The sequence below is a fragment of the Eptesicus fuscus genome, chromosome 1 (assembly GCF_027574615.1).
Source record: "Eptesicus fuscus isolate TK198812 chromosome 1, DD_ASM_mEF_20220401, whole genome shotgun sequence".
NCBI lineage: Eukaryota > Metazoa > Chordata > Mammalia > Chiroptera > Vespertilionidae > Eptesicus > Eptesicus fuscus.
Genome location: NC_072473.1, coordinates 119,629,343 through 119,655,601, shown reverse-complemented (window position 1 = coordinate 119,655,601; position 26,259 = coordinate 119,629,343). Strand labels below are relative to the sequence as shown.

At 40.7% G+C, this 26,259-nt stretch overlaps 1 protein-coding gene across 2 annotated transcripts in view; it reads left to right on the top strand.

The window, feature by feature from the left end:
- The window catches only part of GRIA3 (glutamate ionotropic receptor AMPA type subunit 3), a 361,210-nt gene that overhangs the window by 215,222 nt on the left and 119,729 nt on the right, over positions 1 to 26,259 (top strand). For both annotated transcript variants that reach the window (XM_008156125.3, XM_008156126.3), the window contains exon 5: positions 15,348 to 15,401. In XM_008156125.3, coding sequence (XP_008154347.1) covers positions 15,348 to 15,401 — 54 coding nt within the window. The remainder of the gene's footprint in view (positions 1 to 15,347; positions 15,402 to 26,259) is intronic.

Below are 26,259 nucleotides of genomic sequence, written 5' to 3'. Positions count from 1 at the left end.
CAGGGGGGTTAGGGTTCAATTCCCGGTCAGGGCACATGCCCAAGTTGCGGGCTCCATCCCCAGTGTTATGTGATCCCATGTGAGGTGTGCAGGAGGCAGTTAATCAATGATTCTCTCTTATCATTAATATTTATATATCTCTCTCCCTCTCCTTCATCTCTGAAATCAATAAAAATATATTTTAAAAAAGAATTATCTGTAAAGATAAATATTAAGTAAATAATAGTGTTCTGGTATGTGGCTAGGACATAAAATATTAAGGAAATTTGTGAAGAAATGAAATTTGAGAAATACTATTTTAGGGTGAATACAATTAGGCATTCCCACCAAGATCAACATGCATTCAAATGGTCCCTTATCCCTAGGAGCAAGAATAATCTGTTGCACTTTTAACTTGTGATATGTAGCAATGCAACAACTATGTAAGATGAATAGTGAAAGTGTTAACAACTCTACTCGAACACACTAGACAACCTGGAGGAAAAGGACACATTCCTAGAAAAATACAACCTTCCAAAACTCAATCGGGAAGATGCTAAAAATCTCAGAAGGCCAACAACTATGGAAGAAAATGAAGCAGTCATCAAAAAGCTTCCAGCAAACAAAAGCCGGGGGCCAGACAGCTTCACAGGGAGATTTACCAAACATTCAAGGAAGAACTAAAACCTATCCTCCTCAGACTATTCCAAAAAATTCAAGAGGAAGGAACACTTCCAAGCTCCTTCTATGAAGCCAGCATCACCCTAATACCAAAACCAGATAAAGACAACACAATGAAAGAGAATTATAGGCCAATATCCCTCATCAACATAGATGCCAAAATCCTCAACAAAATTCTAGCAAATCGGATCCAGCAGTACATCAGAAAGATTATACACCATGACCAAGTAGGATTTACCTGGGGATGCAAGGATGGTACAATATCCGCAAATCAATAAATGTGATACATCACATAAACAAATTGAGAGATAAAAATCACATAGTCAGATCAATAGACGCAGAAAAAGCATTTGACAAAATCCAATAACCTTTCTTGATAAAAACTCTCAGCAACGTGGGAATAGAAGGATCATACCTCAACATAATAAAAGCCATATATGACAAACCCACAGCCAACATCATACTCAATGGACAAAAACTAAAACCATTTCCCCTAAGAACAGGAACAAGACAGGGATGCCCACTCTCACCACTCCTGTTCAACATAGTTCTAGAAGTACTAGCCATTAAGATCAGACAAGAAGAAATAAAAGGCATCCAAATTGGAAAAGAATAAGTAAAACTATCTTTATTTGCAAATGACATGATATTGTGCATAGAAAACCCTAAAGATTCCATCAAAAAAATATTAGACTTAATAAATGAACTCAGCAATATAGCAGGAAACAAAATTAATGCCAAGAAATCTATGGCATTTCTATACACCAATAATGAACTTACAGAAAGAGAGAGTAAAAAAGCAATCCCATTTACCATTGCACCAAAAAAATTAAGATACCTAGGAATAAACTTAACTAAGGAGGTAAAAGACATATACACGGAAAACTACAGGACACAAAAAAAGAGATAGAGGAAGACATAAACAGATGGAAGAACATACCATGTCATAGATTGGTAGAATCAACATCATCAAAATGTCCATACTACCCAAAGCAATCTATAGATTCAATGCACTCCCCATTAAAATACCAACGGCATATTTCACAGACCTAGAAAGAACTTTCCAAAAATTCATCTGGAATAAAAAAAGACCCTGGATAGCTGCAGCAATCCTGAGAAAGAAGAACAAAGTAGTTGGGATATCAATACCAGATATCAAGCTGTATTACAAAGCCACTGTTCTCAAAACAGCCTGGTACTGGCACAAGAACAGACATATAAATCAATGGAATAGAATAGAGAACCCAGAAATCGACCCAAGCCACTATACTCAATTAATATTTGACAAAGGAGGCATGAACATACAATGGAGTCAAGACAGTCTCTTCAATAAATGGTGTTGAGAAAATTGGACAGATACATGCAAAGAAATGAAACTAGACCACCAACTTACACCATACACAAAAAAAATAAACTCAAAATGGATAAAGGACTTAAACCATAAAAATACTAGAGGAATCCACAGGCAGCAAAATCTCAGACATATGCCGAAGCAACTTCTTCACTGATACTGCTCCTAGGGCAATGGAAACTAAGGAGAAAATAAACAAATGGGACTACATCAAAATAAAAAGCTTCTGCACAGCATAAGAAACCATCAATAAAACAACAAGAAAGCCCACTGCATGGGAGAACATATTTGCCAATGTTATCACTGATAAGGGCTTAATCTCCAACATTTACAGGGAACTCATACAACTTAACAAAAGGAAGATAAACAACCCAATCAAAAAATGGGCAACGGACCTAATAGATATTTTTGGAAAGAAGACAGAAGGAAGGCCAAGAGGCATATGAAAACATGCTCAAAGTCAATAATGATCTAAGAGATGCAAATCAAAATGACAATGAGGTACCATCTCACACCTGTCAGAATGGCTATCATCAAAATCTCAACAAATGACAAGTGCTGGAGAGGATGCAGAGAAAAAGGAACCCTCATGCACTGCTGGTGGGAATACAGACTGGTGCAGCCACTGTGGAGAACAGTATGGAGTTTCCTCAAAAAACTAAAAATGGAACTCCCATTTGACCCAGTGTTCCCACTTCTAGGAATATATCCCAAGAAACTAGAAACAGCAATTAGAAAGGATATATGCACCCCTATGTTCATAGCAGCACAATTTACAATAGCTAAGATTTGGAAACAGCCTAAGTGCCCATCAGCAGATGAGTGGATTAAAAAACTGTGGTACATCTACACAATGGAATACTACATCGCGGTAAAAAAGAAGTTCTTACCATTTGCAACAGCATGAATGGAACTGGAGAGCATTATGCTAATTGAAATAAGCCAGTCAGAGAAAGATAAATATCACATGATCTCACTCATTTATGGAATATAATGAACAACATAAACTGATGAACAAAAATAGATCCAGAGACAGAGAAATATTGTTCAGACCATCAAACCTCAGAGGGAAGGTAGGGGAGAGTGGGGGTAGGGGGAGAGATAAACCAAAGAACTTGTATGCATGCATGTAAGCCTAACAAATGCACACAGACAACAGGGGGGTGAGGGTATGAGTGGGGGGCATGGGAGGGTAATGGGGAATAAGGACACATATGAAACACCTTAATCAATAAAGAAATTTTTAAAAAAGTGTGAAGAAAATGCATTAAAATTTTGTCTTTAGCTAAAAAAAATAAACTTAACTTATGGCCATTTATTGCCTCTTATTTGTACATTCTCTTTGCCTCTCCTGCTGTTTAGCATTAAATCTTCCACATATTTATTTCAGTCATAGTGTATTCAATATTAAAGTCTAAGAAAGGAAACTTCTCAAAGACATGTTCTTTGGTGAAATTCTTGTCCTCTAATCCTCACATCCTAGCATTTTATTTGATGTGTTATTCAATTGTCTTCTGTCTGCATAAGCTTCCTCTGTAGATAGCATAAGCATGGATGAAATTTCTTGGTTATCCTCCCATTTTCCTTCTTTATGAAAAGTTTCAGCCATTATTCCCTATCTGTACCACCCCCACCCCCACTGACATTGGGTTGACTTGGATACAGGTGATTGGCTCTTCTCTGCCTTACTAATTCAGCACATTTTTTCAAGTCAGATGATTGCAATATGAAGCACTGTCATTTAATTATAGGAGAGCATGTGTGTGTAAATTAAGACTATTAGAAAATAATTCTAATGGAAGTGACTTCTGAGGCAGTATATGTTTACTAAGACCAAATCAATTTAGTACTTCAGATTTTCATTCAAGAAAATGAATGCCTTTTATCAAACCTGATGGGAGATTTCTTCTGGGAAATATGGCATATTCTAAGGCTGATTTCTGTAGCATAGCACCATTTAACACCCAACACGGTTAAAATTAGATAAGTTGCCATAGGACAACAGTGTGTCTTCTTAACTGAAGAAGCAGTAAAGGGAGGGGCTTTAAAATGTCATCTTGGAACATAAGGAATGTGGTCTAATAGCTTTTTCTTAAAGAGAAAATGCCTGTTCAACAGGTAAATCTGGTGAACAAAAACCAGAAACCTCCTTTATTTCTCTCCCCAGCCCCCCAAACATTCTTAGGTCCTAAATCAACAAATAGCAGATTAAGATGAACAGTAAGGCATGTTCTGTACTCAAAGCAAGATCAATCTTTATACATAGATCCTTTTTTTTTTTGGCACTGATGTAGAAAATTCAAACCTGGAGGTACTTTGGTCTGCAAATAACCTAATCTGCATACCAGATGGATCAAAGGGGAAAAAACACAGACACTTTTCCACACACACGCATATATATTTTTAATGTGAGCATAGAGAAACAGATGCTTCTACTCCCAAGGGGTCTGTGGGCCTCTTTCATGTAGTCGTGTGGAGCAATTTAATTTCAAGTTTCTAAAATTATGAAAATGTCTAGATAAGCATTAAATTGAAAAAGAAAGGGCCTCTTACATAGAAAACCAAATGAACATTTTCGGAATTATTTTTAATTCTTCAGTGACACTCAGGCCCCAATTTCACAGATCAGTGTATGGGGGAATCAATAAAGGGAAGTATTCCCAAATGTGTAGACTATGATTCACTGGATTCTTTTTTTTAAATGTATTTTTATTGATTTCAGAAATGAAGGGAGAAAGAGAGAGAGAGAGAGAGAGAGAGAGAGAGAGAGAGGAAGCGAGAGAGAGAGAGAGAGAGAGAGAGAGAGAGAGAGAGAGAGAGAGAGAGAAACATCAATGACGAGAATCACTGATCGGCTGCCTCCTGCACAACCCCTACTGGGAATCAAGTCCACAACCTGGGCATGTGCCCTGATTTGGAATCGAACAGTGACCTCCTGGTTCATAGGTCAACAGTGCTCAACCACTGGGTCACAACAGCCAGGCTCACTGGCTTATTTAAGAAATAATTTAGATGAGAAGATGGTGGCATAAGCAAATGCCTGTACTTGCTGCCTCCCACAACCACATCAAAATTACAACTAAAATACAGAACAACCATCATCCAGAACTGCCAGAAGCTGGCTGAATGGAATTCCTACAACCAGAGAGGTAAAAAAGAAAGCATACTGAGGCTGGTAGTAGGTGCGGAGGCGTGGTATGGGCTGGTGTGGCCCCCATGTGTGCCGCTTTTTTAATCAGGTGGGAGATCGCCACTGCGGAGATCACCTCCCTGGAGGCTGCCCGGAGGAGCAAGGGGTCCCAGTCTCACACCAGACCCACAGCCCAGGGTCCCAGAGCTGGGAAAAGAAGTCCTTATGGGCAGTAAGAACTACAGGCTGTAAAAACCAGTGCAGATTGGGGCTCAGTGACACAAAGGCTGCTGGAGACGCAGCTGCTCCTCTTAAAAGGCAAGCGCCATGAACTGAACTTACAAGCTCCTGCTTCCTCTGAGCTCCAGTGCTGGGCAAGGCTCTGGGGGACCCAGACACATGTGAGGAGAAACTGGATTGTCTGGCATTGGGGCAGGAACTGGGGGCGGATTTCTTCCAGAGGTGCTCACAGTGGTCATTGTTCCTATGCTGGGACCTCCGCAGTTGCAGGGCTGACTGCCAGCCATTTCTGTTTGCTCCACCCTTGTGATTCCCTGACACCCCCACCCCACCCAATTTACAACCCCACCCAAGCTGTGCCAGCTTTTGCATATGAATGGCCTGTCCTTTCTCAGGCTAAAACCTGTCAAACAAGCTGCAGCTGGGTCAGGGAGCCCCAAACCTATCATTAAAAGGCCCAAGACTAGGCACCAGCACCAGCCTGCCTTGCTTCACAGCTGGGTCTCATCTGGGCACTTCCAAACCCAATTGAGGAGGAATCTGCAGATCTCTCTGTAGCTCCTGTTGGGTGGTCCCAGGCAGTGGCTGAATTGCACCTCCCTGGAGACCCAAGAGCCAGTGTAGCCAGTGGTCAGTGTCAGACCATACCAGATTACAACTCTACACATCCATAAGCTACACAGTCAAGGGGAAGATTCAGTGAGCACCAAAGTCCCATGAAGCAAGTCCTGCTCCAGAGGGGAGTCTCTTGCATAGCAGCTCTCCCACTGTAGTCACAGCTGATCCTCACAGTCAATTGGCCTGGAGGTCAGTTCATCCCAGTGACACCAACAGCAATCAAAGCACAACTACAACAAGACTGTGCACACAGCCCACAAAGGGGTGCACCTAGAGTGTCCACCTCAGGTGATTGGAGAGGCTGAGCCACTGGGCCCTATAAGACACCTAATACACAAGGCCACTCTATCAACTTAAGGAGACTTAGCAGCTCTACCCAATACAGAGAAACAAACACAGGGAAGCAGCCAAAATGTGGAGACAAAGAAACATGTCACAAATGAAAGAAATGGAAGAAAGCAAACTACTGAATATAGAGTTCAAAACCACAGTTATAAGGTTACTCAAGAATTTTCTAGAAACCTCCAAGGGACTTAGTGAAACTTTCAAGGATCTTAGTGAGAATGCCAAAAAAAAAAAAAATGGAAAAGGACCAGTCAGAAATGAAGCATACACTGACTGAAATAAAGAATAATATACAGGGATTCAACAGTAGAGTAGAGTAGAGGATCCCAAGAATCAAATCAAAATATGAGGAAGCAAAAAGTACCCAACAAGAAGAGCAAAAAGAAAAAGAATCCAAAAATATGAAGATAGTATAAGGAGCCTCTGGGACAACTTCAAGCATACCAACATCCGAATTATGGTGGTGCCAGAAGGAGAGAGAGAGCAAGATATTGAAAACGTATCTGAAGAAATAATGACAGAAAACTTCCCCTACCTGGTGAAAGAAATGGACTTACAAGTCCAGGAAGCACAAAGAACCCCAATCAAGAAGAACCCAAGAAGGACCACACCAAGACACATCATAATTAAAATGCCAAGGGCAAAAGACAAGGAGAGAATCTTAAAAGCAACAAGATAAAAGTAGTTAGTTACCTACAAGGAGTGCCCATACGACCATCAGCTGATTTCTCAACAGAAACTATGAAGGCTAGAAGGAATTGGCAAGAAATATTAAAAGTAATGAATACCAAGAACCTACAACTAAATTACTCTACCCAGAAAAGCTATCATTTAGAATTGAAGGTCAGATAAAGAGCTTCACAGACAAGAAATGGCTAAAGGAGTTCATCACCACCAAACTAGTATTACATGAAATGCTGAATGGTATTTTTTAAGAAGAAGAAGAGAGAGAAAAAGATAAAGATAAAAAATATGAACAACAAGGTGACAACAAGCACATACCTATCAACAATTGAATCTAAAAAACAAATGAATAAGAAATCTAATGAACAGAATAAACTGGTGAATATAATAGAATTAGGGGCATGGAAATGCAACAGACTGTCAATTCTCAGAGGGAAAGGGGTGGAGAGGGGCTGGAAGATATTAGACAAATATCTTATATGCATGTATGCATTAACTATGGACACAAACAATAGGGTGGCGAGGGCCTGGGGCAGGGTGGAAACCGGCAGGGAGCTATGGTGGGGAGGGGGGAGGAGAGGGACATCTGTAATAATCTCAACAATAAAGATTTTTTAAAAACCGAGGCTCAATAAATTTTAAAAGATTAAAATAATACAGGGTAAATCTGATCAAAACAATGAAATTAGAGCTACACGAGAGAAAATGCTGGAAAATCAGAAATATTTGGCAACTAAACAGCAGACTTTTAATATATTTGAGTTGGGTCATTTTTTCTGAGCAGGATGCGAGGGTGGTTTCTTTCCCGGGTTCTTATCCAGGTGGATTCAAAGAATGAAGCCATGGACAAAAGGTGGTAGATGAAAAGGGTGGAAATTTATTAGAAACAAGTACAGACTCACGCATAGGGAGTGGGGTCCCAAAGGGGGTGACCCACTAAGCCCCTTTTTTCTAAGGTGTATAAAGGCTGCAGTTCTTTATTTCTTCATACTGCCTTCCAATTGGTAGAATAAATATCAGCTTCAAAGCCCAAAAGTCATGTGGTGCCCTCTTTTTTTCTCCCCCTTCAGTGGTAGAATTCTCAATCTCCTGTGAAAATCTGTTTTCCTCTTTCTCCCATTTGTCAACATTTCTCTATCCGCTGTGAAAGTTTGTTTCCTTTTTCTCCCCATAACCTGTGGCTTTTCCCTATCTTCTGTGATGGATGTCTTCCTCTCCCCTTATCCTGTGGCACCCTTTTTTTTCTTCTCTGAGAATGTACTAGTATGTCTTTTGGTAGCTCCAAACCCTCACCTATGGGTTCCAAGCCTTTCTCCCCAATGGACCCTCTTTATATCTAAAACTCCCTAAACCTGCCTATTTTACCCCTAAAATTCCTTTCACATTTTTATTTATCTTTTGAGAGAGAGGAAGTGAGAGGGATAGAGAGATAGAAACACCTCCTACTAGGGATCAAGCCCACAATCCAGGCATGTTCCTTGACCAGGAATTGAACCAGTGGTCTCTTGGTTTGTGAGTCGATGCTCAGCCAATGAACCACACTGGCCAGGTGAAACAGCAGACTTTTTAAAAATAATCCATGGTCAAAGAGGAAGTTGCAGGGAAATTTTAAAATATTTTGAACTGAATGAAAATGAAAGTAAAACATATAAAAATTTATGGGATGCAGCTAAAGAAGTGTTTATAGGGAAATGTACAGTTTGAAACTCCCCCTATCAGAAAAAAAAGTAAAAGTTTCATAATAATAAGCTCAGTTTCCACCTTAAGAAAACAGGACTAAAGGAAGCTTGGGGGAGAGGGTGATGAAAATGTTCTAAAAATGGATTGTGGTGACTTTTGTATGACTAAAAATTTGCTAAAAATCATGAGTTGTACATCTAAACTTTTTATGCTATGTAAACTATAGCCCAATAAAGCGGGGGGGGGGGGGGGACGAAATAATTTAATGTTCTCCTATATGCACAACTCAGTGTGTTAGTAGCAAGAGCTTTTTTCTTCTGCAAAGGAAACTGTTGTTTAAGTTTCAGTGAATGAGTTTTGTGGCATTTTTTTCTTTCAGGTCCTATTTGTGAAGATAAAAATAAATTTATTTAAAACAATGAATTTTATCTACATTTCACACATTTTCCCCTTATTGCATTTATCATATCTGCCATCCTAACAAGCCATCCATCATCTCCAACAAAACTTACAAAAGTACAGTGAATACAGTATATGGGTTGGGGAACTTGGTATTTCCTTCTTAAATTTCACAGTAGACTATTAAAGAGCTTTTATACTTGAAGTTCTGAAACTAATTCAGAAAAAGCTACTATCTAATCTAATAATAGACAAATATGCAAATTGACCGCACCTTCGCTACACCTAAGCCACGCCCACCAGCCAAGCCACGCCCACCAACCAATCAGGACGAGTATGCAAATTGCCCCAACAAAGATGGCGGCTGATTTGCATATCAAGACAGTGTCAAAAGAAGCCAAGAGCTGCAAAGGGGAGTAAAGCTTCGAAGAAGCAAGCAAGCCAGGGGGGCGGGGGGAGGAGAAGGGAGGAGCGAAGTCAGGGCCGTGGGCGAAGGGAAACGAAGGCGGTCTGGAGGAGAAGGCGGGGCCGGCGGCAAGGGCGGAGCGGAGGCGGGGCCGGGGCCGAAGGGAAACGCGGGCGGGCTGGAGGAGAAGGCGGGGCGGGGGACAAGGGCGGAGCGGAGGCGGGGCCGGGGGGCGAAGGGAAATGCGGGCAGTCTGGAGGAGAAGGCGGGGCCGGTGACAAGGGCGGGGCGGAGGCGGGGCCGGGGGCGGAGGCAGGGCCGGGGGCGAAGGGAAAAGCAGGAGGGCCAGAGGAGAAGGTGAGGCAGGCGGGCAAGGGCGGGGCGGGGCGGAGGCGGGCGACAATGGCGGAGCAAAGGGAAATGCGGGCGGGCTGGAGGAGAAGGCGGGGCCGGCGGCAAGGGCGGAGCGGAGGCGGGGCCGGGGGCGAAGGGAAATGCGGGAGGGCCGGAGGAGAAGGCGAGGCGGGCGGCAAGGGAGGAATGGAGGCGGGGTAGAGTGCAGCAGGAAATCCCATTGCAGGAATTTTCCTGCAACGGGAAAGCTAGTAATTACTATAAAAGCAAAATTGAACATTATCTTGGTTACCCGAGTCATTAAATAACTGAAGGTAAATTTATGCTTTGTTCATCTGTAACAGATAGAAAAAAATAAAGATTTAACACTAACTGAAAAAAGAAACTTTCTTTTTGTGCACCATATAATGCACAAGCCATCTATCCCATCCTTACTCCCACACTCTCTATGCCAAAAAAATTTAAAAAAAGGGCAAGACCAAGAGTAAAACATGACACTCTTTGCAGTGAGGCCTCACTTAGTTCATATCAGTAGGATCATGGCTGCCCCAAGATAATTGAAGTATAATCTCTTAAGTATTAAGACTTTGAGCATTTTTTATGGAAAACTTCCCTAAAACATATGATACATATCCCTGGGTTTTTCCAGCAGAAATTACTGAATGCAGTAATCTGTACTCTGATGGCTCAGACATTCACAGCAAACATCCCTGATTATACTGTGCAGTAGTACAATATTGTCTGCTTTTTTAAAATCCCCTCCTTCTCCTTTAAGTCAGTCTGTCACTTCCTCTGCTGCTAATGTAGCTCTTTCTAATATCCTCCCTCCATCCATGCACAACCCTTCTAATTTCCAGCTTTTCACTTACTGTGAACTGAAAAAAACAGGATTGGTAATAACTGTATGTTAAATAAGAGTTAAGAAAGCACTGAAAATAAGGATGAGGGAATAATTACAGCCTTCAAGGCAGCATCTTTGTGATACCTAAAGGTTTCTATCTTAAGATAACTTTCCCATCTCTTTTAGTTGAAACTAAGTTTTGAAGAGGTGATGTTGTTAGAGAGCTACCTTCAAATAAGGGAGTTTGTTCTGAACAGACCATCTAGGCATGGACTAAAGCAGATATTCCAATGGCTTCTTTTTCTGAACCCAAAAAAAAAAAATGACTGTGAATGACTCCTTCCCACAGTTATTTAACATCACATAATTACACAATTCACATCCCAAATTCTTTTCTGGATGTTATTCACTTTAATCTTGACAACACTGCTGAGATAGGAAGGGCCAAGCTCATTGTCCCAGACTACAGATAAGGAAATGGAAGATGGAGAAAGGTGAATGAATTGCCCACAGTCATACAGTAAGTACATCACAAGGTTGGGTTCATTGGCTCTCATTCAGGGCTCTTCTCACAACAGTAAGGTTTTCCATGACTTTCTTTCACCTTTCCCATGTTCAAAAGGCCACTAAGCCCTGCATTTGGTGAGAAACACTCTGTTTCCTTTGGGCTTGCTTCTTTATTTTTTTCTAGGCTCTGCCATATGTCTTTACAAATCAGCTCATTTTTCTGGCAGAACTCAAAACTCTCTGATTTTATTATGTTGATGGTTGTCAGTGAGTTAAAAATTCAACAAATGTATAGTCCCAACTTGCCATCAAAAGTTAACAAATGTCACCAGTAAGGATGTTTCTCACAAGCGGACACTGAAGAATACATCCCAGAAGATTCATAACAGCTCATTTTGTTTCATGGCAGCATGAAAAATTACCTCCTCAAGACATTCATTAACCTTTTATTTTCTCCAAAAATAATCAGTCAGAAATGTGGCTCATATTTTAAGTTAATCAAAAACAGCACTTTTACTCATGTAATCTCTCTCTCTCTCTCTCTCTCTCTCTCTCTCTCTCTCTCTCTCTCCTTGAAATGACTTGAGGTTTAATGCCAGCATGATATCTGAATATATGATTCCACTTCTGGGCCAGTTTAAACTTCATCTCCTCCAGGAAGAGCCTTTCCTATCCATCCCAGCAGGTCTCAGACACCCCTTCTCTCAGAACCTAGAGCAGTTATTAGTATTTGAAATTTAGCACATATTAAGAAACCATGTAATGTACTGCCAGAAATATGGGTTCTAGATTCAGACAGACCCAGGTTCTAATTCCAGATTTACTACTTCCTAGTTGTGTGGCCTCGGGCAAATCACATAAACTCTCTTTAGTTGAGATTCCTCATCTGTAAAATGAAACTAATGATACTTAATCTCTTAAATTGTTCTAGGGATTAAAATCACATAAAGCACCTAGCACAGTGCTTGGCATATATTATATACTCAATTAAGGACAGTGGTTTTTATTATTATTACTAGAGGCCCAGTGCACGAAATTCATGCACGGGTGCAATCCCAAGGCCTGACTGGTGATCAAAGTGTGAGCGTCTGGATGGAAGGGTAGGTCCCAGTTGACCTCTGGGTCCTGGGTAGCACCTGGGCTCCTGGGCCCCCCACACGCCCCCCTCTGCCTAAGTCACGGCCCCCGAGTCCCCATGTGGAGATGTGGTGAGCACGGCCTCTGGGCCACCCAGCAGTACCACACCAGGAGCCGGGCAGGCAGCATGCTCTCTCCCAGTCAGCCTTGCAGACGCTCCTGTGTGAACTCACAGGGAGACCAACCACCCCTGCGGCTGCAACCTGGCTCACCCAAATGAGGCCACGCAGGTGCAGGGCGGGCACCTGAGCATGGGGGCTTCCCTGGCGCAAGAGCCCTAGCATCCCAGGGAAGGTTAGCAGGGGGAGTGACAGCGAGCTCAGTGGACACCCCGCATTCTCACCGCACCTCCATCCCCATCACCCCCACCTCCAGGTAGCCGACAAGAGGTCACAGCACGTAGATGACACTCCCCCCCCCCATGTTCCACACCGTCCTCTGTTGGTCAGCACACGTCACAGCTAGCGGTTGAACTCCCAGTTGAATGACCACCCAAGGGGACAATTTGCATATTAGGCTTTTGTTATATAAGATAAGATAATGGCCTTTATATATAGTTCTGGTATGGTCTGTGTGCAATTAATTGTCTTCACAAGTTGTTTTTAAACGCCTTGACAGCTATGTCCACAATAGAACTTGTCATGAAGTTTAAGCTTAATGGCTTTTTACTTGGATGGGTTCTTTCCAAGCCCTTATTGAGAATATTGTATTTGTAATTTTGTATTATTTTTCTTAAAGAGGTATTAACATCAGTTCTATATAAAACCTGGTTCCACCTCTGGTGGTTTCTTTAACCTTGATGTTATCCTCCTCCTCATTCCCACTACCTGCACTCAGCAAAGTATTTTGCACATAGTACTGAATAAAATGTCAGGTATTTAGTCAAAACTGCCAACCAATATATTTGGTTGGAAAATATTCAATCCACTTACATATTTTGAGAAAATAAAAATGCACTTGATAAATTGTAAGGCTATTATTAATACACTAGAGGCCCAGTGCACGAAATTCGTGCACGGAGGGGGGTTGTCCCTCAGCCCAGCCTGTACCCTCTCCAATCTGGGACCCCTCGAGGGATGTCTGACTGCCTGTTTAGGCCTGATCCCACTGGGATCAGGCCTAAACAGGCAGTCAGACATCACTCTCACAATCCAGGACTGCTGGCTCCCAACTGCTTGCCTGCCTGCCTTCCTGATTGCCCCTAACCACTTCTGCCTGCCAGCCTGATCACCACCTAACCACTCCGCTGCCAGCCTGTTTGCCCCCAACTTCCCTCCTCTGCCGGCCTGGTCACTCCTAACTGCCCTCTCCTGCAGGGTTGATCACCTCCAACTGCCCTCCCTTGCAGGCCTGTTCCCTCTCAACTGCCCTCCCTTGCAGGCCTGGTCCTTCTCAACTGCCCTCCCTTGCAGGCCGGGTGCCTCCCAACTGCCCTCTCCTGCTGGCCATCTGTGGTGGCCATCTTGTGTCCACATGGGGGCAGGATCTTTGACCACATGGGGGCAGCTATATTGTGTGTTGCAGTGATGATCAATCTGCATAGTACTCTTTTATTCGATAGGATAGAGGCCTGGTACAGGGGTGGGGGCCAGCTGGTTTGCCCTGAAGGGCGTCCCGGATCAGGTGGCGGTTCCCTTGGGGTGTGGGGCGGCCTGAGCGAGGGGATCTGTGGTGATTTGCAGGCTGGCCACGCCCCCCTGGCAACCCAAGCAGAGGCCCTGGTATCTGGAATTTATTTTCCTTCTACAATTGAAACTTTGTAGCCTGGAGAGGAGCCAAGCCTGGGGCTCCGTCCGAGGCCGGCAGCCATTTGTGTTGGTTGAAACTTTGTTGCCTTAAGCAGGTGAGCCTGGCCAGGGTGTGCGGAAAGCTTTGCTTCCCCTGTTGCCGCTGGCAACCCTGGCTTGCTCTCTCAAGCTCCATTCTGCCGCCATTTGTTTGAATTTGTTTACCTTCTATAATTGAAACTTTGTAGCTTGAGTGGAGGCTTAGGCCTGCAACGGCTGGCAGAAAGCTTGGCTTCCTCTGTTACCTAGGAAACCTTGCTCTCTGTGGCTGTAGCCATCTTGGTTTGGGTTAATTTGCATACTCGCTCTGATTGGATGGTGGGCGTGGCTGTGGGTGTGGCTTGTGGGTGTGTAGGATGGTATGGTCAATTTGCATATTTGTCTATTATTAAATAGGATTGTTACTCATGAAAATTATGATAACGATGACCTTAAGGCTGGGTTTCTCGACCTCAACCCTACTGACATTTTTTGCTAGATAAATTATTTTTGGGGGGGGGGCTGTCCTGTGCATTGTAGAATGTTCAGAAATATCCCTTGTCTCTACTTACTGGATGCTAGTCAACCCTCCCAAATGTGACAACTAAAAATGTCTCTAGGCATTGCCAAATGTCCCCTAGGGGAAAATTCCCTTCCCCACTGTCCTAAGGCATTGCATGCAGCCCCAAAAGATGTACAGATGGCCACAAGCTTTTGGTATTAAAACAAGAGAAAAGAAAGTGTTTTCAATAAGCAAAAGTGACCTCGATTAACCTGAAAATCCCATTAACCCCATTCTTTGACTGTTCTATTCCCTACGTATTCCAGATAACAAAAAAAAAGTACTGTACATTCTATTTTCTAATTTGTATGCAAAGTTCAGCCCATTTGCCATCTCAACAGCTAAATACAGAAATCCAGTTCATTGGTAGGGAGGGGATCATCAGCTTCATTGCTTTTGTCATCTATTTTAAGTGACAATGATGCTACTGACCTGGAAATTTAGAGAGCTTTTTTTCCTTGTTGTTGACATTTTTAACTTTGATATTAGCAATTCTCCCTGTATTCTTTGCCTGAAAGTGAAATCTAGTTCAATTAACTGTGACTATACTGTATAAAAACCTAACACTCTGTTGATCATTTAAAATTAATTTGTTCTAACCATCCCATTGATTGTGCAATTGAAAATGTCTTTCTTGAATAAACAATATTCTTTATTGTTTCTGCAGGTTGTCATCCTGGGGAAACATTCAAGAGGTTATCACTACATGCTTGCTAACCTGGTAAGAACAAGCAGAATTTAAGTTTCCCAAGGCAATATATTATCTTTAGTTTGTGTCACCCATAATCATCCAAAAAAAGAAATACATGAAGTACCTAATTTATTCTCTAGACATTTGGAGAAATAAGTCAGTAAATACCAAAACTTGAATATAATATCCTTATTTTCAATTATGCTGTCTCTGTTTTAGCTGCAAGCTTATATTCTCTCCTCATTTACAAAATAATAATTTCATATGATTCTTCACTGATTATTCTTAGATTCAATATTGATTTGAAATGTAAATCATTCTACACAGGTTTGAAATGTAAAACAAGGGATGGGGAACACAGGAAACTCTTTCCCCAATTAACCCAAGTGTCCATGCACATCAGTAATGGATTTGTCTTTTCAGAAGTAGACTACTACCAAATATTTTCAAACCAGATGCTAGAAATAGGTTTAAACATAGAACATTAAGTGTACAGCCATCATTCTGCTTATAATAATCATAACTTGAATCTTTACCTTCAAACTTCCCATGCCTTTAAAATTTGTGACATTATAGAAGCTAGTATTTTATTAAGGTTAGGTTCTAGCTTTTCTTTCTCTAAAAGGACAATTGGTTTAGGAATTAACAAAATAGCTTCTAAATCAGTAATATCTGTTTGATAGAGGTTCTGTACAATACTATTTCCATGGAACAAAAGAGGAACATTAAAGCATCACTATGATACTAGGAATCTACTAAATTATAACATAACCCCAATTTTGTTTCATTAGCACAATAAAATTATAATCATTACAGAGCTCTTGAAACAAAAGAATGACAAGAAAGGTGAAAGATTATTGTAATTATATTCTTAGATTTCTTAGATCAGAGAAAAATCTTATTTTGTTTTAATAATAAATATTTTAAAATGAGAAAGGAAATGCTACTTAAATATTTTTCTTAAGAAGTGTGTGCACTCAAACACTTTATAAAATGAATATTAGAACTATTGGTTTTAAAAGGAGTACACATCTTCTCCAATAAATTGTTCAAAGTGGACAATTTCAGTCCATTTTGGGGATAAATGAATTGACTCCTTTAGGAGGACAAATCTTGATTTTTAATCTACATCTGAATACATTCCATTTGTTTTTTAGACAAACAATAAGTAAAGGATGTTTGTTGACTAATTGGAGATTAAGCCAGGGTTTGGCAGGAAACACAGGGGTCACAGCAAGGCACCTGAGGTGGTTATTGATGGGTTTTCACCATTTCTTCCTCACCAATAAGTATTTCACTTTTCTTCCTATCTTCCTTCCTCCCTCTTTCTACCTTTTTCTTCTCCTCTGCCTTCTAAGTCCTAGGGTTCACCTATACTGACAGTAAATCATAGGACTTTAGGTAGTATACACACAAACTTTTTTTATTATAGTGGTATTGTATTTATTTAATATGTATTAGAAAAATATAAAACTAGCACATCAAAATCCAAATTTTATGGATATTATTACTTCAAAGAAAGCTAAAGTAGAAATTTAATGACAAGTGAAATAATATGTCACACAAAAAATAACATGGGGGATAAACATAACAAGATCTGTGTTGGGGGGTTCATACATGATTGTGGTGGTACTTGAACCACTGAACTTTGGGAAAGCATTGAATTGGGGGTACGAAAGTTTGGGTTGTTATACTGATTTGTTAATAGCTAGCTATGGTATCTTGGGTAAGTCACTTCACCTCTGTGGACCTCAGATTCCTTGCTGTAGAATTCAGATGGGAATGGGGAGTTATTGGTATATTGGTTGGGTCCTTTGGAAACAGATGCTAAGATATAATTAGAAGTGCAAAACATTTATTGAGAGTAATACCTGTGGGGGTAAAAAGGGATAGGGACACAAGTAGGCAGGGAGAGCTTCAGACCATAATACAAGTCTGATATCAGCAAAGGAGGGGGAAAGGAAAGGAATTTTGATAAGAAGAGCTTCAGACTGTGGTAAAGGTCTAAGAAAGTATTGGCCAGCACAATTGGTAGCTCTTGTGCGTAGAGGAACCCCATGCTGATCCCAAATGGCAAGCCATGGTACCCCCCACTTTGCTCCACCATTGGCTGGCAGCTGCCCAGGAAGCACACACCTCCCACTTGATAGCTGAGGCAGAGCCTGAAGGCACATGAATCTGTCTTCTAACTCAAGTCCTTGAGGCAGGTTCTGTCTTAAAGGGCAATCTGAATCAGGCACATCAATGGCTGAGTCAGTTGGTCTAAGATGACCAGGTGATCCATAAGGACTTTTCCCATTCTATAATTCTAACTAGGCCTCCCTAATCCTACTGACAATCCTTCAAGTGAGCCCTGATTTCAACTTTGAGACCCAGATATGACAGAAATGTAAGCCTGTGTAGTGACAGAATGGCAAGAGAGAACCATTAGGACAGATTGGGGAAAAGAATGGTAAACTTAATGCCTAACACAGAACTGAGAATTATGAAACCTTGGGAGGATGCCTACTACAACAAGCAAAGTCTGTTTCTTGAGAAATAATATAATATATGGTGTCATGTCAGCCTGGGTAATGAAAAGATGAGCTCATCAGCATGCTTTGAGTTGCCACCCTTTCTCTTCCTCTAGTGAACTTCAGTTCATTTGAACACAGCCTTGTGTTTCCACAACTTCTATACTCTCACATTGCATATAGACAATAGGGATATGAATGTTTGCTAATCTCTGATGAGACAGATTATCCCTATCATGGTTTCCACATTTTTAAAGAAAATTAAAATACGCCAAACCTCTCCACCATAGACATATATACACATACTCACAACAGCAAACCAAAACTGTTTAGAAGCCATTTAGATGGTCAAAAAAGGGTAAGTGGAACTAAGAAGATGTTTTCTTTCAAGAGAGCCATCTGGCCTTTCAAGATGAGCCAGCTGGATGAAAGCTTAAGGACATATACAGAAGGGAATGAATTCTAATATGAGTCTTTGTGTTACAACAGTACAGAACTACTGCCTTCTTCTACAAATGCAAAGTAAAAAACAGTCACACTGTTTACCTTAGCTTTCTGGAATCACCTTCAGCATTGCCTCAATGTCCCCTTTGCTAATGAGCTCAATGGATCTGGCAAAGATTTCTATGTGCTTTTACATGGACCTTCCCTGGTAGCAGTCCTAAAGTGGAACAACTTGGATAGTGCATGAATGCTTCAACAAAGGGTTTCACATGTCAAAGTGTACATTTCATAGTGTACAAGCTATAGACAGTTCTAAATAGTTGAAATCCCTGGAAGAAACAAAAGATTGTATCAGGAGCACAGGCCAGAGATGTTATCTGGTCCGGCCAGAAGTGGGCATCCCAATAAAGCAAATGAGTCCCTTACAAATTCTGTATCAATTGGTGATGTCACTTCTTATGGTTGGTTCCATAATTAATTGTTGTTTTTTCTTCCATGACTCTCTCTAAGATGGTAATATTGCTCTACTCAAGTACCAGAGGTAACCAACATTTATACAATTTGTCAGTCAAGCAATCTCTTTCTTTCATGGTAAGGTCCTGGATCAGGATACTTGACACTGCATTGTCATGCATGTTAAGTGCTGTGGTTTAATTATTTAATATATGTGCATAATAGTGCACAGAACCCTTTATTAACCCTAGGCATAGTGAAAAATGCACTAGACCAAGAGCTAGGAGACAGGTTTCAAGCCCAAGAATTCATCTAGCTAGCCTTATGACAAACCAAACCTCTCTGAAGCTGTTTCTTAATCTGTAAAATGAAGAGTTAGACCAGATCGCTATTTCCCAAAGCCTGCTATTTGTACATGAGAGGATTTTAGGTAGTATATAGTAAAACTTCTTAAATTAACTGGTTTTGAATTTATATTATACTAGAGGCCCAGTGCATGAAATTCGTGCACGGGGTAGGGGTGTCCCTCAGCCCAGCCTGCACCCTTTCCAATCTGGGACCCCTCGAGGGATGTCGGTGGGATTGGGCCTAAACGGGCAGTTGGACATCCCTCTCACAATCCGGGACTGCTGGCTCCCAACCGCTTGCCTGCCTGCCTTCCTGATTGCCTCTAACCGCTTCTGCCTGCCATCCTGATCACCCCCTAACCACTCCCCTGCCAGCCTGATCGATGCCTAACTGCTCCCCTGCCGGCCCGATTGCCCCTAACTGCCCTCCCCTGCCGACCCAGTCACCCCTAACTGCCCTCCCCTGCTGGCCTGATTGCCCACAACTGCCCTCCCCTGCAGGCCATCTTGTGGTGGCCATCTTGTGTCCACATGGGGGAGGCCATCTTTGACCACATGGGGGTGGCCATCTTGTGTGTTGGAGTGATGGTCAATTTGCATATTACCTCTTTATTATATAGCAGTGATGGCGAACCTATGACAAGCGTGTCAGCACTGACACGCGTAGCCATTTCTGATGACACACGGCCGCTGAGGCGGCCGCATGCTGAGGATGAAACATTTGCTGCTCCTGAGGATGAAACATTTGTGAAATAATGTTTTTTCCTCAAAGTGACACACTACCCGAGTTATGCTCAGTTTTTTGGCGAAGTTTGACACACCAAACTCAAAAGTTTGCCCATCACTGTTATATAGGATGTGTATTAGAAAAAGATAACGATCGCATCAATTCTGTGATTTTACATATACCATTCCTAAGAATGAGGCTAAAGTAGGTATCTATGTTTAAAAACATACTCGATGTATCCCTGGCCAGTGTTGCTCAGCGGTAAAAGCATTGGCCTGTGCACTAAAGGGTCACGTATTCAATTCCCTGTCAAGGGCACATGCTTGGGTTGCAGGTTGGATCCCTTGCTCTGATTGGGGCACATTCGGGAGGCAACTAATCAATGTGACTCTCTCACATCAATATCTTTCTCTCTCCCTTCCACTCTCTCTAAAAAACAAAACAAAAGTAAAGGTGGTATATTAATGACTAAAATTTTGAAAAAACTTCTAAAGTAACTTTCAGCTCTACATATTTTCTTCATGGAGCATCAGTTTGACCAGGGAAAGCCAGGAGTGAGAGTGTAGATATATCAGCTGGATGAACAACAAAGACATAAATGGTGGAGCAAAACCCTGTTATCCTTGGGGATATAAAATCATAAGACAGACTAAACATAAGCCTAGATGGGCAAAAGCCAAAGGGTGTAAGTAGCTAAGTTGTAACAGAATTGAAGATTTAAAGTATTAATCATGATAGTGTAGACCAGCAATTTTCAACCTTTATAATTTCATGGCACACATAAACTAATTATTAAAATTCTGCAGCACACCAAAATAATACCTTTTTTTTTTTGCCGATCTAACAAAAAATAATAAGTATCCTTTTTATTCATTCACACCGAACAGCTGTTGTTGCATTGGTTGTTGTCATTTTTTAATTTGACAATCTAAGGGAAAAGTCAAGTATTGCATGTTTTAAACATTCTTTTGGCACACGGGTTGAAAATCACTGGTCTAGAAGTTGACACAAAATGAATTTGAACTCGGTTGAGATGGCCCAACCATAGATATCTGGTACCCAAATATAAGTCTCATTCAGTGTTACGCCAGTTAACCTCTACCTTTGAAGACTTAACAGTTTCCTTGCCTAGATTGAGACTGATCCCAGAGTTGGGGGCAGTTGTTGACCCTGACAGGGGTAGAAGGCCACAGGAGCAGGCAATCAAGCAGGCCATGGCTCTAGTGGAGAAAAGGAAAAGGAAGTATCTTAGACTACCCCCTGCAATACTAGAGGTTTTCTTTAGACTTCCCATTTGATTATCTCAGAACTATGAGGAGATACTTTTTATCCACCTACCTCCCCAAGGTCTTTAGAGATCAGAAAAATGGGCTCAGAAAAGATACATGACTTACACAAAGTCTCATAGCTAATTCTTACCAAACTGGGTTTACATTCCAAGTTGATCAGACTCCTGGTAGAGCACCATGCTCTTCCCATTTTACCCACTCAAGCATCTCAGTGAGACAGAAGGCCAGCCCCACAAGGGTCATGTAAGAACATTTTCAAAAGCATAAATGTATATGAATGAAATATAAACTATAAATTTATGAGAATGAAGTGATTCTAGAGAAAAACGTTATAAAAACAAAGGCAGCTTTGCGAATCTGGGTTTGAAACATGTCCAAAGAGCCAACATGAAGTGTATCTTAACAGGCACCAATTACATCTCCGTATTCTCTTCTCTCCTGCCACATTCCCTGTCTCTTATTCCCCTTCTTTCTCTCGCTTTTATTTCTCTCTTTCCCTCTCCATCTGCCTCATTCATATTATTACTTTGCCAGGAAATAATGATGGGGGCAAGTATTAGATTACATATAATTTTTCCAAATTTTTGCTAAAACAAAAACATTTTTTTCATAAAATAGAACCCAAAAGAGGTATTCAGGTGTAACCTAAGCTTGTAGAAGTGAACTCTGCAGCTTTCCAAATCTTGGGATATACTTGAAACAGAAAAAGGTCCACTTTGTTTAGAGAGAAAACAAATTTGAATAAAATTGAGTCATGCTGTTTTGCTTGCCAATGACAATTGTTCCCTTCTGCTCCCTTCCTTGTCCAGGTCTCCTTGTACTTTTTCCTACTCTTTCCCTCCCTTTGGTTTTCCATTTTTAATGTTCTAAATAAAAACTCAAAGCCACATGTTGTAATCACTGACACCTCAGCAGATGGCATGTAAACACAGAGCTCATTGAGCTGGAGCCTGACCTCACAGGCAAAGGAGGTGGGTTTGAAGGGGAAAACTCCCACTATTCCCAAATGCCAGGAGCCCAGTCACCTCCCCTGAGTACGCAACCTCTCTGGTGGAAGGATTCACTTTCTTCTCCAAATGGAAATAGAATACAGCAGAGCACAAAAGGAATGAGGAGTGGGGACTGAGCTGGGGTACAATTTTCTACCATGCATTTAGCAAACCACAGGCTCTTGTCAGCTTAAAGTAGCCAACTTTGATACTTTCATTCTCTCGGTCCAAAAATGCCTTTGTTATAGTCAACTCTCTTCTCTCTTCTCTCTCTCTCCTCTCTCTCTTCTGAAATTAATAAGGAAAGATCACTTCCTATCCAATATTCTAACAAGATGAATTGAAAAAATTCTGTTTTCCCCCTGGTCCCCAAACATATTCTCTAAAACAGTGCTTCTCAAACTATCTGTGAAGAAAAGCCAAACCACCCCCCCACCTCCCCACCCCGCTGCCAGATCTTCACTGACCAATAAAAGTGTAACAAAAATAAATTACTAAAAAGGACATAAAATAAATAAAATGAGGTATATAAAATATAAGCCCATTTTTTAGTATTAGATTCAACATCCATAATATTACTCTGTCAAATTGCTATAAAGGCTTATAAACTCAAACTCAATTACTTTCCTTATATCATCTCAGACTGAAAACAAACAGCAAACCAGCACCATTCCACACACACTTTGGGTAATACTGCGCTAAAGGTCTTCATAGTAAGTTATATTTTCTCTATACCATTTGTATGCCCAATATCTTGTCCACAACATTACAAGAAAGACAGAAGATGTCCCTAAGAACCTTATAACCATATTGGACAGAACAAACTTGCACAAACAGCTTATAACAATTAGCATGGTGGTAGAATAGGTGCTGTGACTGGGAATAAAGACATGGCAGAGTGTGAGGGATTCAATACTCTGCATAGCATGGCCAGAGAAGGCCTTTCAGAAAAGGTGACTTTAAAACAATGATCTGAATGGTGATAAAGGTCCAGTTATATGAGAATCAGGGAAAGTTCATGCAATGCATAGGGAACAGTATGTACCAAGGTCCTGAGGCAAAAGAAGAGCTCAATACCTTCTCTGAATTGTCAGAAGGCAATTTTGACTAGAGCAGAGTGACAAGATCCAGATTATGTAAGGCTGTAGTAAGTCTGCTAAAGGAGTTTTAGCTTCAACAGTAACAGAAGGCTATTAAAGGATTTCAAGCAGAGAAGGGGCATGATCTGATTTTTGCTTTAAAACAGTGTCAAATAGATGGATCTTATGGTATTTAAATTATACCTCAGTATAGCTGTTAATAAAAAAAAAAGAGATCAGTGGCTATTTTTTCTCACTAATAGCACTTATGTCAACTTGTAAGTATTTGTATATTCATACAAATAACTGTCACTGACCAAAGTGCCATGAGTTCAAGGACCAAGTTTGATATGGCTCACCACTGTACCAACAGATAGAACTTAAGAGCTTTCTAAGTATATTTGCTGATTGGATTAGAGTATGTGGATAATACAAGCAACTTGTAATCAAGTGCTAATTTATATGGTGAAATCTTCAACCCTACATATACACCTTCCCAGGAGGATGAACCTGCTTCTAGAAAAAGATTTGTGTCTCTCATTATCAACCTGATAGCTTGACTCTCCACAATTACCCTGCATTTTCCTATCAAAGCATCACCCAGATGAACAATTCAAATGGCACTAAAGGCAAAGCCAGGGTTCATCCAAATTGTGAGATAGGTATTTGTCCTTGGCAGCTGCCCAACCTTCATTCTATTGCTTTTATCTTCCCTATAGGCAAACCACCTTTCCCATTTCTCACCCATAATCTACCATCAACTCAATTATAGTCACTCAGTGTATCTTGTGTGTTTCCCTCTCTGTACAAAATGTACTCTAATAATAGTATGATATGAAGGAAATCTCCACATAATATCTTAAAAATAAATGCTATGAAAGTAAGCCTTGAATATGCTTATTTCCAGCTCTCAATTATTCACTCTGCCAGAAGGAAACTGATTTTCAGTATTTATAAATCAAGGGAGATAAGATAATACTAAAGTAATCTGTATCTTTGGAGGACTGTGTTGTGTGGCTGTTCTCAAATCAGGGGCAATCTGTGTTTGGATGCCAGTTGTACAACCAATGTCTGTGTAAAAGATGGCCTTGAAGAATTAATCAAAGGTAGCTTACAAGGCCCTATGTGAATGGCTTAGGCACAAAGGTCATGTTTGGTTTCATACAGTTGCATTCAGATGTGGGCAATATGCACTGGATCAAACAAACAGATGTGATATGACTGAGAAGTGATACAATTAATGAATTACAGCAGAACTTATAAATCTATATGAGTAGCTTCCCTCTCAAAGGAATAAATTCTGGCGATTATATCCATATTTCCAACAAACATTACCACTGTTACACAGAGGCAAATAGTCAAGTGCACTTAGAACATAGAAAGTGAGAAAGTAGAGTTACTTTTTTAAATTTATCTTTATTGTTGAAAGTATTACAGATGTCCCCCTTTTTCCCCATTGACCTCCTCCACCCTGTACCGGCCCCCCAGGCCTCCACCACACTATTATCTGTGTCCATGCGTTATGCATATATCCATATAAGTTATTTGGTTAATCTCTTCCCACCCCCACATTCCCTCTGAGATTCATCAGTCTGTTCCATGCTTCTATATTTCTGGATCTATCTCTTACCCTTTAAGACAGCATGGAGGGGAGCGATAAAGACACATATGTAATACCCTAATCAATTTTTTAAAAAGACAGCATGGAGGGACCTGAAGAGTATTATGCTAAGCAAAATAAGCTATTCAGAGAAAGATAAGTATCACATGATCGCACTCATATGTGGAATCTAATGAACAAAATAAACTGATGAACAAAATAGAGTAAGTAGAGTTTCAAATCACCCTACCTGGGAGCAGTAGGATTGCCTCCAATCTTTGTCTTCTCTCATCTCTTTTTTTTTCTGCTTTTTTTTTCTGCTTTATTTTTTTAAATTTATCTTTATTGTTGAAAGTATTACATATGTCCCCCTTTGTCCTTCTTTAAAACCCCCCTACTCACCCCTAGGCCTTTACCACACTATTGTCTGTGTCTATAGGTCAAGCATATATGCATATAAGTTCTTTGTCTCTCATTTCTTTTAATCTCTCCCTCTGCACATAGTTTAATAAGCCAAGCAAAGGAAAAGATACCACTGTAACAGTTAGCTAAAAAAGAACAATTGCAACCAAAGAGAGCTGGTGAAATGTAAGAAACAGTAGGATTGATAAGTTTAGTCTAAGCACACAAATATCATTGAGTATCTGATCATCACTTCTAGCTATTAAAATCCTTATAAAAATAAAATGGGCACAACAGAAATTTCACTTAGTACAGTATGGGATTTGGAACCTTGGAGTCATTTAGCAATGATGTTGTGGCATATACACATATACTTATTACACAGAAGGCATGGGAAGGCATGTAATAATAAATAAGGACAAAAGCTCATTGGTGGTCAACAATATTCAAGACCCTATGTCATAATTGGGGCACAAAAAAGGGGATACACATTGGCCCTCTTACTACCTGGTAGAGATTACAGTAACAAATTTGATATCGATGTTTTTCATCTTTATTTTACTAAATGAAATTATTCTGGAAGAATGAAATTTCAAGAGAGATAGTGAGATGAAGTGATGAAGTATGGGCCCTTTCTAGATAAAGGAGCCAAGGTTAAAAACGGCATGGTGTGATTAGTACATGAGGTCTATTGAAAGAAATGGTGTGGATAAGGCCAGGGGAGCAGAAGATAACAGAAAATGGAAATCTTGAAGGCCAAGTCAAGATTTTCAGCTGTTAATATAACTACAGAAAGTAGGAAATCCTTGCAATGATTTGAGGAAAGGAGTATTATGCACTAACTGGTGTTTTAGGAAGGTAAATTTATTATATGAAGAATAAACTGGAGAAGTAAAGAACTGGAAGAGGGAGTACCAACTAGGAAGCTAGGAAAATAATCAAACCTACTTGTGCTTCAATACAGGTTCTTGGGCCTCACCCAGTGACTCAGTAAGCCTAAAGTGCCATTAATTAAAAGGAGCAATACATGAGGAGGAAGAGATTT